A 13973-nucleotide genomic window follows, 5' to 3' on the forward strand; every position below is an offset into this window, starting at 1 on the left:
TTCGAAATTTTAAAAAAGTGAATACGCATTTTCTTTATAACCAAAAATGTTAAATCATTCAGTTTTACAGAGCCGCTTTCACTTTGAATGTGTAAAGATTTGTATGGAAGGCACTGGATCTGGTAGTGAAGTTAAAAAATAAAAAACGAGAAAAGAAAAAAAAAAGATTTGTAAATGTTTAAAAATTAGAGTATCTGCCAAGGAACAATATTACTTTAACATGTTGTACATGGTCAACACCTCATCCAGTAGCCTGCTATTGTTCACCCTGACAGCAGGTATAGAACTAGAGAGAGTAGTTATTTGGTTTCCTACCAGGAATCTTTTATGCATCTCTCACTTACAGTAAAGCTAACACTTGCTTTTGGAAAGTATTATATTGTTTTGGAAAATTATATCAAGTTTATCAGTACTTAGTACTTATGTATGATTCTGTCTTCCTAACTGACTTTTAAATCCTGGAGAAACAACTACGCCCTATTTTATTTTTTATTTTTTTGTTTTTGTTTTTTATTGGACACAGAGTCTCACTCTATTGTCCAGGCATGAGGACAGTGGTGTCATCATAGCTCACTGCAACCTCAAACTCCTGGACTCAAGTGATCTTTCTGCCTCAGCCTCCTGAGTAGCTGGGATTACAGACGTGTGCCACCAACGCTTGGCTAATTTTTCTGAAGATGAGATCTCACTATGTTGCTCAGTCTGTCCTTGAACTCCTGATCTCAAGCAATTGTCCTGCATTGACCACCCAAAGTGCTAGGATTACAGACATGAGCCATTGCACCCAGCTTTATTTTATTTTATTTTTATTCCATTTTATACATGGTACTGTGCCTGACACGTAAATTTTCAACAAGTGTTGGGGGCCGGGCGAGGTGGCTCACGCCTGTAATCCTAGCACTCTGGGAGGCCGAGGCGGGTGGATCGCTCAAGGTCAGGAGTTCGAGACCAGCCTGAGCAAGAGCGAGACCCCGTCTCCACTAAAAATAGAAAGAAATTATCTGGCCAACTAAAATATATATAGAAAAAAATTAGCCGGGCATGGTGGCGCATGCCTGTAGTCCCAGCTACTAGGGAGGCTGAGGCAGTAGGATCGCTTAAGCCCAGGAGTTTGAGGTTGCTGTGAGCTAGGCTGATGCCACGGCACTCACTCTAGCCTGGGCAACAAAGCAAGACTCTGTCTCAAAAAAAAAAAAAAAAAAAAAAAACAAGTGTTGGGTATTAATTGAATCTTATTTGGGGCTAATAGTCTCCTACTCAGGAAATGTAAGAAGAATCAGCCTGTAAGTGCATAAATACACAGAATTATAATGAAGATTAAAGCAGATATCTTACTATAACTCTTATTTTTATTATGAGATTCTGAAATGTTATAGCAACCATAAGAAACAAAGTGTTGGATCATGAATCTGCACAGATGGTAAAATTGCACAGAACTACACCCCCCCCCCCCCGAGTGCATGTGAAACAGGTGAAATTTCATAAGCTCTGTGGATTCTGCCAATGTCATTTTCCTGGTTTTGATATTGTACTATAGGTATTTAAGATGTTACCATAGGGGAAAACCGGGTGAAGGGGACTTCTCTGCACTATTTTTTCAGCTTCCTATAAATCTTTAATTATTTCAAAATAAAAAGTTAAAGTTCTGAGCCAACATTTTCAGTAGTGCAGATAGTGATAAAAAAAACTTTAAATCTTATGGCCATTTCATAATTTAAATAAATCCTTTTAAAGTCTTTTGAGAAAGGAAAATATCTCTGAGAGGTGCCTAGTGAAATCTTATCAGCCTTCTTGAATTCCACCATGGGAATTCCACGTGTAGGTGACACTGTTACTAGTGAATGGAAACTAAGATAGAAGTATCATGTTGGATAAGGAAGAATTCTAGTGCCTTTACAGATTACTGTCACAATAATGACACATGGTAATGTCACAATAATACCTGAGTGATATTGTTATCTCTATTTCATGGAGTCTTAGTTCACAGACTAGTAGAGCCAAAAGTGTTACCTGAACTCATTTCTAACTCATTCAATAAGGCCTAAGCTCTTTCCAGTTTACCATCCTGCTTCCCTTGGAGAGGTGACCACAAACACAATAGGCACTGTAAAGCAAATAAGACTGGTAATGAAAATCCAGTGGAAGAACTAAAAAATTACTTGAAAACTTGTCAGATTATTGTCAGTAATTAATAGGATCATATGATCCTGATAAAAACACAAGAAATATCTTTATTGGAGTGTTCAGATTATAAGCATCACTTAGCAAGTTGAAAAGACTAAAGAAACCCATAAATATATACTGTTGGTGAGCCTGAAATGAGAATGTATCAACCAGTTCACATACTGTCACGACATTGCTAATGTCAGAGGATAAGACAGAGAGGAAATCCAAAGCCAAACAAACTTCATTGATCATGTTAATATACTTTCCAGGCTTAAGAATTAGGGTATTTAACCAGAGATTACATCAAAATGCAGTAGATTGCCTCTTTCTGGGGGGGACTTAGAGCAGTTGTAGGATCCCCTAACTCTGACAACATCTTTGTATTATGTAGTTAAATTTTTCAGAGCTCATACATGGGCTGCTTCTTAGGCAAACAAGTAAGAGGTTGGGCTAGAGAATAACATGGCTACCATGTAAACCAAGCCCCAAAAGATAGGACTGTCTTGCCTATGTAAAGAGCAAAAATAAGAGGAAGAATGTTAAAAGCAGAGGGAAGAACATGTGCATGCATAGGTCTTGATGCAAGAAAGGACTGAAAGACAAGTGTGGTCTGACGTAGTAATAATAAATGAGGGAAGAGAAGGTTTTGAGATGAGTTTTAAAAGATGATTCAGGGGCTGGGCGCGGTGGCTCACGCCTATAATCCTAGCACTCTGGGAGGCCGAGGCGAGTGGATCGCTCGAGGTCAGGAGTTTGAGACCAGCCTAAGCAAGAGTGAGACCCCGTCTCTACTAAAAATAGAAAGAAATTATCTGGCCAACTAAAAATATATATAGAAAAAAATTAGATGGGCATGGTGGGGCATGCCTATAGTCCCAGCTACTCAGGAGGCTGAGGCAGGAGGATCGCTTAAGCCCAGGAGTTTGAGGTTGCTGTGAGCTAGGCTGACGCCATGGCACTCACTCTAGCCCAGGCAACAGAGCGAGACTCTGTCTCAAAAAAAAAAAAAACCCCAAAACAAATAGAAAAATGGAAAGAAACAACACTAATCATATCTGAAACCCAACCTAATGTTAGATAAACCTCAGTGTTAATAATTTTCTCATATGGCCGGGCATGGTGGCTCACGCCTGTAATCCTAGCACTCTGGGAGGCCGAGGTGGGCGGATCGTTTGAGCTCAGGAGTTCGAGACCAGCCTGAGCAAGAGCGAGACCCCATCTCTACTAAAAATAGAAAGAAATTATATGGACAGCTAAAAATATATATAGAAAAAATTAGCCGGGCATGGTGGTGCATGCCTGTAGTCCCAGCTACTCGGGAGGCTGAGACAGGAGGATCGCTTGAGCTCAGGAGTTTGAGGTTGCTGTGAGCTAGGCTGACGCCACGGCACTCACTCTAGCCTGGGCAACAGAGTGAGACTCTGTCTCAAAAAAAAAAATAATAATAATAATAATAATTTTCTCATATGGCCGGGCATGGTGGCTCACGCCTGTAATCCTAGCACTCTGGGAGGCCGAGGTGGGAGGATCGTTTGAGCTCAGGAGTTCGAGACCAGTCTGAGCAAGAGTGAGACCCCGTGTCTACTAAAAATAGAAAGAAATGATCTGGCCAACTAAAAATATATATAGAAAAAAATTAGCTGGGCATGGTGGTACATGCCTGTAGTCCCAGATACTCAGGAGGCTGAGGCAGTAGGATTGCTTAAGCCCAGGAGTTTGAGGTTGCTGTGAGCTAGGCTGACACCACGGCACTCACTCTAGCCCGGGCAATAGAGCGAGACTCTGTCAAAAAAAAAAAATAGAAAAATGGAAAGAAACAACACTAATCATATCTGAAGCCCAACCTAATGTTAGATAAACCTCAGTGTTAATAATTTTCTCATATGGCCGGGCACGGTGGCTCACGCCTATAATCCTAGCACTTTGGTAGGCCGAGGCGGGAGGATCGTTTGAGCTCAGGAGTTCGAGACCAGCCTGAGCAAGAGCGAGACCCCATCTCTACAAAAAACAAAAAAACAGAAAAACACAGAAATTAGCTGGGCAACTAAAAATATATATACATAAAAAAAATTAGCCAGGCATGGTGACGCATGCCTGTAATCCCAGCTACTCGGGAGGCTGAGGCAGGGGGATTGCTTTAGCCCAGGGGTTTGAGGTTGCTGTGAGCTAGGCTGATGCCACAGCACTCTAGCCCGGGCAACAGAGTGAGACTCTTGTCTCAAAAAGAAAAAAAAAAAAAGATGATGCAGGGCCTTGTAGGTCTTTTTAAAGAGTTTAGATTTTATTCTAAGTACAACAGGAAGCCTTGGAAGTGTTATAAACAGAGCATGGTAATCCAAGTTGTGTTTTTAGAGGATTACTTTTGCAGTTTGTGTGCATTCAGATGAGGCAAAGGAGAATTAGAGACTAGTTAGGAAAATATTGAGGTAGACTGAGCTGTGCTTTGGAAAGAAAGACATCTGAAAAAAAGTCGGTGTCTTAACACCACAAAGGTTTATTTCTTTTCTTTTCCCTCCCTCCTTCCCTTCCTTCCTTCCTTCCTTTCTTTCTTTTTTTTTTTTTTTTTTTTTTTTTTTTTTTGAGACAGAGTGTCACTTTGTTGCCCTGGCTAGAGTGAGTGCCATGGCGTCAGCCTAGCTCACAGCAACCTCAAACTCCTGGGCTTAAGCGATCCTACTGCCTCAGCCTCCCGAGTAGCTGGGACTACAGGCGTGCGCCACCATGCCCGGCTAATTTTTTCTATATATATTTTTAGTTGTCCATATAATTTCTTTCTATTTTTAGTAGAGATGGGGTCTCGCTCTTGCTCAGGCTGGTCTCGAACTCCTGACCTCGAGCGATCCACCCGCCTCGGCCTCCCAGAGTGCTAGGATTACAGGCGTGAGCCACCGCGCCCGGCCTTTTTTTTTTTTTTTTTTATTTTCGAGACAGAATCTCACCCTGTTGCCCCTGCTCGCATGCCATGGCATCAGTCTAGCTCACAGCAACCTCAAACTCCTGGGCTCAAGTGATCCTTCTGCCTCAGCCTTCTGAGTAGCTGGAACTACAGGCACACACCACCACGCCCGGCTAATTTTTTCTATTTTAGTAGAGACGGGATCTTGCTCTTGCTCAGGCTGGTCTCGAACTCCTGACCTCCAGTGATCCTCCAGCCTCGGCCTCCCAGAGTGCTAGAATTACAGGTGTGAGCCATTGTGCCCAGCCATGGTTTATTTCTTGATTACGTAACACACTATTCGAGTTGGATAGCTCTCCTAGGCAACTCTCAAGTGGTAACTTGAACATCCAGGCTCCACCCGTATTTTGACACTGCTCTTTTCAATATGTGGCCTTTACGGTCATTAGGAAGGGGAAGAGCAGGTGTGGATGATCACTTAGGGGTTTTATGGCCAGGCCTGGAAATGATCTACAGTACTTTGGCCTACACCCAGTAGCCAGAACTCAATCACTCTGGCCCAGTTCCAACTGCAAGGGAGGCTGAGAGGCAGAGTCTCCCCTTGTGGCCAGGAGGCAAGGGATGATGATCGCTTGACTTGAATATAAGTAGTGGAGCTGGAAATGAATTCTTAACTCCACCTCTTTGACTTTACCTCCTTTCATTTGCCATTATATTTATATGATCCAGCTGTATTAGACCCCTTGATGCAGTTAAATGGGACTACCAGCCCTTCTCCCAGCTTTCCCTGCCTGGACTGCCTGTGTTTCATAACACTGCTTGTCTTATGAAATTGAAAGCCTAACTCAGATGTCTCCTTCTTCACAGTCTCCTCTAATTCCTTCTGCTCAACTCTTAATATACTTTGTTTTGTCTCTTTACTAAATAAGCTATGTGAGAGCCAGGGCCTTGTATGTTTACCTCAGTTTCCTCAAGACTTTAGCACAATGATAGGCATTTAATGAAAGTTTTCCAAATTAAATTAAATCTGCTTAAATTGATTATTGCTTCTGTTGAATGTAAACACCCTGAAGACAGGACTATGTTTTGTTAATACTTGCATTCCTAGCATCCAGGACAGTAGGCATTCAATGTATATCTGAATCAATGAATGGATATTTGATAAAACTATAGAATACAGCAGAGTCACAGAACACACATGTTTACTTGACTCACTTAAATTCAGCTGTATATTCAGGAGATAGAAAATTTTTAACATCTGTGATTCTGCCTGCCCTTTGGCTCAGTTAGTCATGCCCTATGCCCACGCAGGGGTAGACAACCTGTGGTCTTGGGGCCACATGTGGCTTTCTGGATCCTTAAGTGCAGGGTTTTGACTGACTCCAAATATTACAGAACAAATCCTTTTAATAAAGAGATTTGTTCTGTGAAGTTGGGATTCACTTGGGGATCTGGAAGGTGACGTGTGGCCTTGAGGCCGCAGGTTCCCCATCCTTGCCAGGGAAGTGCCCTTGTGTATCTGCTGTTCCCACAGGTTTTTTCTCTCTTGACAGGAGCCCAGGAGCCCCATATTAGGCTGCACAAACTGTGGCTCTAATATTTTAAAGAAAAGTAGTTTTGTTTTTTTTTTTTTGACACAATGTAACCACTAACTGCAGCCAGCTTGCTTCAGCCACATTCATCTGAACAAATAGACATCTATTCCAGTGCTGGAGGAAAAAGTAGTTTTGTTGCATCTATTGAGAGACGGTAGTATTCTGTATTTATGGACACTGTAAGGGGCTTTCAAAGATAATTTCAAGTATATGCTGTTTTTTCCTTGCCAGCTGACTGGCTGTAACTCTTCTACAGTGGAAACAACACTGCACTTAAAAGACCTGTTTAAATCGGTGCTTTGCTGCACACCATTTGTGTGACTTTTCTAAATCTCAATTTTGTAGTCTGTGCAATGGTGAAAATACTAACTTCACAGTGTTGTCATTAAGATTTTAATAAGGTAATTGTGAGAATGATTTGTAAATTGTAAAGCATTGTGTAAATTTAAGTGGTTTTATGTGTACCTTGGTTACACTGCATTTGTTTATAATTGCCTCATTTTTCTTCATTCTTTTATTCTATTCATGTTACTTCTGTATTAATAAAGCTTCTTTTATTTCTTTTCTATTGCTTTGTCCTGTTTAGGCAATAAGAAAATGTTATCTTCCTTTTTTATTGGCCTTGTTAGGAGGCATTGAGAAGTTTTGGTATACTGTATTGCCAAGCAGTTTACCTAGTGGGCTGATTGAGTGCCTGAAAGGGAGGACATTGATGCCAGCCCACCTTTTTGGCTGAGTGAGCAACCATGCTGCCTCACAGCGCCTCAGGTCCTGGGGCACCTGACCATGGGGGCACTCCTGAGTTGCTCCAGTTTCTTGATACACAGTCATGTGCCTTATAATGACATTTTGGTCAACAGTGGACCACATAATACAATAGTGGTCCTGGACGTAAGCTTATAATACCGTATTTTTACTGTACCTTTTCTATGTTGAGATATGTTTAGATACACAAATACTTAACCATTACATTATACATGCCCATAGCATTCAGTACAGGAATGTGCTGTACACGTTTATATCCTAGGAGCAATAAGCTATACTATATAGGTACATAGTAGGCTATACCATCTAAGTTTGTTTCAGTACACACTGTATGTTTGCACAATGACAAAATGATGCATTTCTCAGAATGTATCCCTGTCAAGTGATGCATGAGTTAATGGTGAAAACAGGTAAAGCTCTGCAGCCTCTTCAGCTTATTCTCTGTATTTGGTCTCTATCTTTTGCTTATTCAAATCTTCAGAGGATAGGTACAATTTAATTTTTTTTCTCTACCAATGTCGCTAAAATTCCCAGGAAAAGCAGAGAAGTCAAACATGTGCATTTCTTTCCCTCTGTTGCATCTACACATCACTGAAGTGGAGCAATTTCTTTTGCAGTAAATGATCTGTCTTTGAGTCAACCAGGCCAACACAGCCGTTCTGCTCTCCTGCTTAAGTGCTTTATTGATCCATTAATTTACCATTTATTTTTTAATAAATGAGTTTTTAATATCACATTACAAATAATTCTTGTTTTTGCAAAGGCTGGAGTTGGTCTACATTCTCTTTGAAAGGGCAAACTGGATCTCATGTAGAAGTAAATATGATACAGCTATTGATTACATTTTGTATTAAGGATAGAGTAGTGCTTCTCTAAGGCATTGTGCCTAAGTCAGATGACTGATTGCTATAAAGAATAAGGGTAGCCAGGTGTGGTGGCTCACATCTGCAATCCCAGAAGTTTGGGAAACCGAGGCAGGAGGATTGCTTGAGGCCAGGATCACTTCAAGACCCGCCTGGGCAATATAGCAAGCCCCCATCTCAAAAAAAGAAAAAAATTATCTGGGCATGGTGGTGGGCACCCACAGTCCCAGCTACTCAGGAGGCTAAGGTGGGAGGATCGCTTGAGCCCAGGAGTTCGAGGCTACAGTGAGCTATGACTGTGCCTCTGTACTCCATCCTGGGAGACAGAGTAAAACCCCACCTTTAAAAAGAAAAAAAATGAATGAATATTCCCGGTGGTAGGAGCTAGCACCAAGCATCTTTGTGAGCTACACATAGATGTACAATCAATTTATTTTAGATAATACATTTTTGTTATTAAATTTTTTCTGGTTATTTTAAGTAGGGCCCAGTCGCAGTGGCTCACACCTGTAATCATAGCACTTTGGAAGCTGAGGTGATAGGATTGCTTGAGGCCAAGAGCTACGTAGCGAGAACCTTTCTCTACAAAAAATTAGCCAAGCGTGATAGCATGTGCCTATAGTCCCAGCTACTTGGGAGGCTGAGGCAGGAGGATCGTTTGAGCCCAGGAGTTTGAGATTGCAGTGAGCTATGATGATATCATGGCACTCTAGCCTGGGCAACAGACCAAGACCCTGTTTAAAAATAAAAGTAGTACATGATCATTATAAAAACTTTGAAATAACAGAAATGTAGAAAATCCAAATTACTCAGAATCTCATTACCCTGACATGGTGACTGACTATTATTATCTTTTTTGTGTCTTGAATAATTTGCTTTAGAAAAACCATTTTATTGTTTATCCCATTATAATTATGCTTGAGAAAAATAGACTGTGTCTGATTCATAAGTTCAGGTAAAAGGGAGATTAATACAAATAATCCACACAGTGACCAAGTAAAAAGTAATGCAGATTGAGTATGCCTTATCTGAAATCCTTGGGACCAAAAGTGTTTTGGATTTCAGATTTTTTTGGATTTTGGAATATTTGCATTATACTGATTGAGCATTCCCAATATGAAAATCAGAAATCTGAAATGTTCCAGTGAGCATTTCCTTTGAGCGTCATGTCAGCACTCAAGAAATTTGGGATTTTGAAGCATCTCAGATTACTGGTTTTCAACTTATATTGCATTTTTGCCTGTCTGTAACCTCCTCGAATCCTCTTTTCTTCTCCCTCCCCACAACTTTCCCTTCCCTAAACTGCTTCCCCTCCCTACTTCCATTCACAGAAGATTCACTTTCTTGATGATATTATAGTTTTAGTGTTTCTCACATTATTGCACCAATTACTCCTATTGTGGCAAAGTATAAACATATTTTTTAAGAGGTCTGGAAATAGTCTTAAAGTGTCAGCCACAAGTCCAAAATTTCTTTGCATTCTCTTTCATTTCCATGTGAATTTTGCTTTCTAACTTCTTTGTGTTCATTGTATTATAAAATATTACAATACCATACCACTGAGTAAAATGCTCCAGGAAGCTGTGCCACATTTATCAAGTGGGCTTTAAACTCTCTGTGGCAGATGGCTGCGTCCCCTGGGACTACACAGTTACCCTGGTTTGAGAAACTTGGACTGTAAATTTAGATGAGTTTTGTTTGTTTGTTTGTTTGTTTTTTGTTTTTTGTTTTTAGGTAGAGTCTCGCTCTTTTGCCCCGGCTAGAGTGCAGTGGCCTCAAACTCCTGGGCTCAAGCAATCCTTCTGCCTCAGCCTCTCAAGTAGCTGGGACTACAGGTTTGCACCACCATGCCTGGCTAATTTTTCTATTTTTAGTAGACAGGGTCTCACTCTTGCTCTGGCTGGTCTCAAACTCCTGAGCTTGCCCAGGCTGGTCTCGATCTGCTGACTTCAATCTTCCTGCCTCGGCCTCCCAGAGTGCTAGGATTACAGGCATGAGCCACCACACCTGGCCTGAGTTTATATTTTCTAAGAATATATTATTAAATAAAGGAAGTAAAGGAGTTAGACATATACTAGATTTTCAGTGATTATCAATAGAGAGATATGGGACATGCCTTTTAGAGGGAACTATCAGAATCATCTGGAAGGGTTTTTCAGATTTCACCTTGCCCCCTTTTTAGTTTGTGAATTACTGCTACGGTGACTCTGTTTTGAGGAGAAAGTGTTTTATTCCCCAGTTGTATTGGGATGAAAAAAGAATGACAGCCATTTAAGTTTTACACACACATGCCTATATGCACACACTACTATATTTATGAACAGTATATAAGGGACTAATTTATATTATTCTCAAACCTATTTGAATGAGTAACTGAATTGGAATTTTCTGACTGTATTATTTATGTTAGTCAAATGTAATATAATGAATTCAGTTACCAAAAAAAAGTGAGATCTTGACTTGTCCTGTTTCTACTATTCCAGTCTTATGAAAGTTAGGATTTAGAGCCACCCTCGTCCTGAATTAGAAAATTATTTTGGTAGATTAGAAATGTTTTTTTCTTTAAAATATCTGCAGCACTCTGCCCAGTTTGACCATTTGTTCCCACTAGGGTGCCTTTAAGTGCCTCAGTGCTTTTAGCTTTCCTCTTGTTTCTTTTGTTCTGTGTCCTCTGTCTTTCTGCCTCCTGCTGCTGGTCTCTAGTATCATCATCATAGTAACAAACTGTTTCTAATTTGAGGTCCAGTGCCATAGAATACGTTTTCTAAGACATACAATACTATGATAAATGTAAGAAGATAATTCCATGATAAAAGGACATCTGACATAAAAACCATTTAGGATCATTCCTGTTACAGCACAGCATTGGCAGAGATTTAGCACAGGCAGTCTAAATGCTCACGTAGCAGGGCGAGTGATGCCTCATTTATAGGGACTCCACCTTCTGGGAAGCATGGATCTCACTCTGAGAGAACCTATGAGAACCTTGATTTCAGAGTCAGGAGAGGTCAAAGGTCTGGCACTTCAATTCCCATACACTCAGTCCCAATCCATCTTTGTTTCTTCTTTAGTGTTTCCTACAGCTCTCTATCTCTGACATTTCAGGGAAGTCTAAGCTATAACATAGGTAACTGAGATCAACAAAAATAGGACCAAAATAAATTTTCCAGATTTTATAATCTTCCCTTTTATCTTTTTAGTTTCTTTTTCTACATATATTATTTTTCTTTTGGGGACTTAAGTGAAAGGCAGGGTCATGCGACTCTTTCAGTAAATATTATTACAAATAAACATTTGTTCTTGGAATATTCTTAGAGTATTATGTGTAAGGCAATGTGTTAGACTCTTTAGATACAGTGATGAATAAGATCAGACAAATACCAGCTTCTTGGCGCTTATAATCTAGGTTGAAAGAAAGAGAAATTAAATAATCATAAATAACTATATTTATCATTGATAAGATTTGACCATCCTCCTTATTGAAACGGTATCTTCGCTTATAGTCTAGAACACTGCATCTTGGTTTTCCTACTTCACTAGCCACTCCTTTTTTGTTTCCTTTGGTGAGTCCTTCTCTTCCTTCCATCTACATGTTGGAGTTCTCAAGGCCTTAGGACTTGGACCTTTTTGCTCTCTCTCTCAATGATACCAGTGAATCCCATGGCTTTAAATAATACTTGTTGATATCTATGAGCTAATGGTACGCAAATTTGTGTCTATATTTCCTATTCCTCCCTAAACTCTATAAAATTCCAATATCCCAATCCCCAAACTCACTGTTTTCCATCTCACTGCATTTAGCCAGTGTCTTAGGACAGAAATCTAAGTTATTCTTTATTCTTTCCTTACTCTCACAGTTTTCTTCTAATCCATCAGCAAGGACTGTTGGCTCTACCACCAGATTGTGTCCAAATCTTACCACTTCTTATCACCTCTACTGTTACTATCCTGGTTCAGCCTCCTAAGTGGTCATCTGTTCCTTCCTGTTTATGGCATCTATTGTCCACTTAATAGCTGGAGTAATCTTTTTAAAGCCTAAAACAGATCTGCACAAAATTCTCCAATGAAGAAGTACTGATTTCATATCTGAGACAGGAAATGTATATGATGAATCTCAGAGGACAGGATACTAACAGGGTAACAAATGATAAGGAGAGAATGAAGCCATAATCATAAAATAGAATATGATGCCTATTGACAGAAGCAATAAAGGTCTTTATGAGATCCTTCTGAAGACCACATCAGAATTTAGGAATTTAAAGACAAAAAATGAAATTATATACTATATAAATCACACTAATAGGGCAGATTTCTTTTTGATAATTTGTACATGGAAACACACATATTTTCAGAATTTTTCACACCCCAAAAAGAAAAAATTGGAAGAAAGCACAATGAACTTGTATATGCTCCTTACCTAAACATACCATCTTTTAACCCTTGTCACTTTTTTAGGTTGAACCATGTAAAAATGTCCTTGTTTTTTGTGTGCTTTTTGACAAATAAATGATAAAATAGGTGGTTCAACTGAATACACATTTACACATACACATCACACAACACACATCCTTTTTCTAAACTATCTGAAAATAGATTATAGATATGATACTTCATTATGTATCTTCCAAAAATATAAACATTCTCCTATACAACTGAGAAAAATCAATATTAATTCAATATCATCATCTATGTATAGTTTTTATTCAAATTTCTGTATTCGAACCATCAGTTTTTAAAGAAAATCATATTACAAAATTATTTTATGAGTCTGGGGTGCTTTCTGTTATAGAAGAAAGTGACTGTGTTTATTGTTGGCTTACTCTAGTTTTTGTCTTTGTGGTTTAGCTTCTTACATCCGTGTTTGACAATAGCATCAAGACCTTTGGAGTAACTGAGAATGACCCTTTTGACTGGGAGAAGACTGGAACTGATGGCTCCCTGACAACCACCACCACTTCTACCACCCCGCAGTTGCACACCCGCTTGACTCCTGCTGCAATTGGGTATGTCCTAAGCAGACCCTTTAGTGGTATCTTTTCCTGGATGCATTGTGTTTGCAGAAATTTCTTTTATTTCATCCACATGCCCTCAGATGGCCAAATGTATGCCATAGGGGAAAGCCTACGGATTTCCTTGAATTAATAGTGCTCTTGTGCATGCCTTTGAAATGACTTGTTTTAGAAAGTACTGATGGATTATACTGTGAAGTGAGAGCTTGGAGCTTATGTGACTTGTTGATGTCGGATTTATAGTGAGTTTTCTTCAAAATGAGAAGAGCATTAGTTGCATTTCCAAAGAATATTTGGGACCCTAAAAAGAATGTGCCACAATTATGTATAACTATACTGTGCTTAAGTTTAGTGGGAACAAAACATGTAGTATGTTCCTCTTAAGAAAGTGATTTAATTTTTATAGTGTATTAGGAGCAGGTTATTGTATATTTCCTTTGTTTTCAGTGTTTTTCCTTTATGAATATTTAATACATTTCCTTTTGTTTTGTTTGTCTTTTTTTTTTTTCTGACCCATTTTTTTTTTTACCCACTCTGGTTGCTTTTAACTGTTTGGTTAAAAAAAAAAATGAATAGGAAAAACCATTATACAATCTAAGTTAATTGGGATATTTTACCATTAATCCATTGCTTTGTTTTTTTGGGGTTTTTGTTGGTGGTGGTGGTGGTGTTGGTGGTG

The 13973-nt window shown here is 39.4% G+C and overlaps 1 protein-coding gene across 1 annotated transcript in view; it reads left to right on the plus strand.

Annotated features, from left to right (window-relative positions):
* The window catches only part of TTBK2 (tau tubulin kinase 2), a 133640-nt gene that overhangs the window by 86469 nt on the left and 33198 nt on the right, over positions 1–13973 (plus strand). The window contains exon 10 of the mRNA XM_069484395.1: positions 13131–13288. Within this exon, the coding sequence (XP_069340496.1) occupies positions 13131–13288 (158 nt within the window). The remainder of the gene's footprint in view (positions 1–13130; positions 13289–13973) is intronic.

Source organism: Eulemur rufifrons, chromosome 2 (genome assembly GCF_041146395.1).
Source record: "Eulemur rufifrons isolate Redbay chromosome 2, OSU_ERuf_1, whole genome shotgun sequence".
Taxonomy (NCBI): domain Eukaryota; kingdom Metazoa; phylum Chordata; class Mammalia; order Primates; family Lemuridae; genus Eulemur; species Eulemur rufifrons.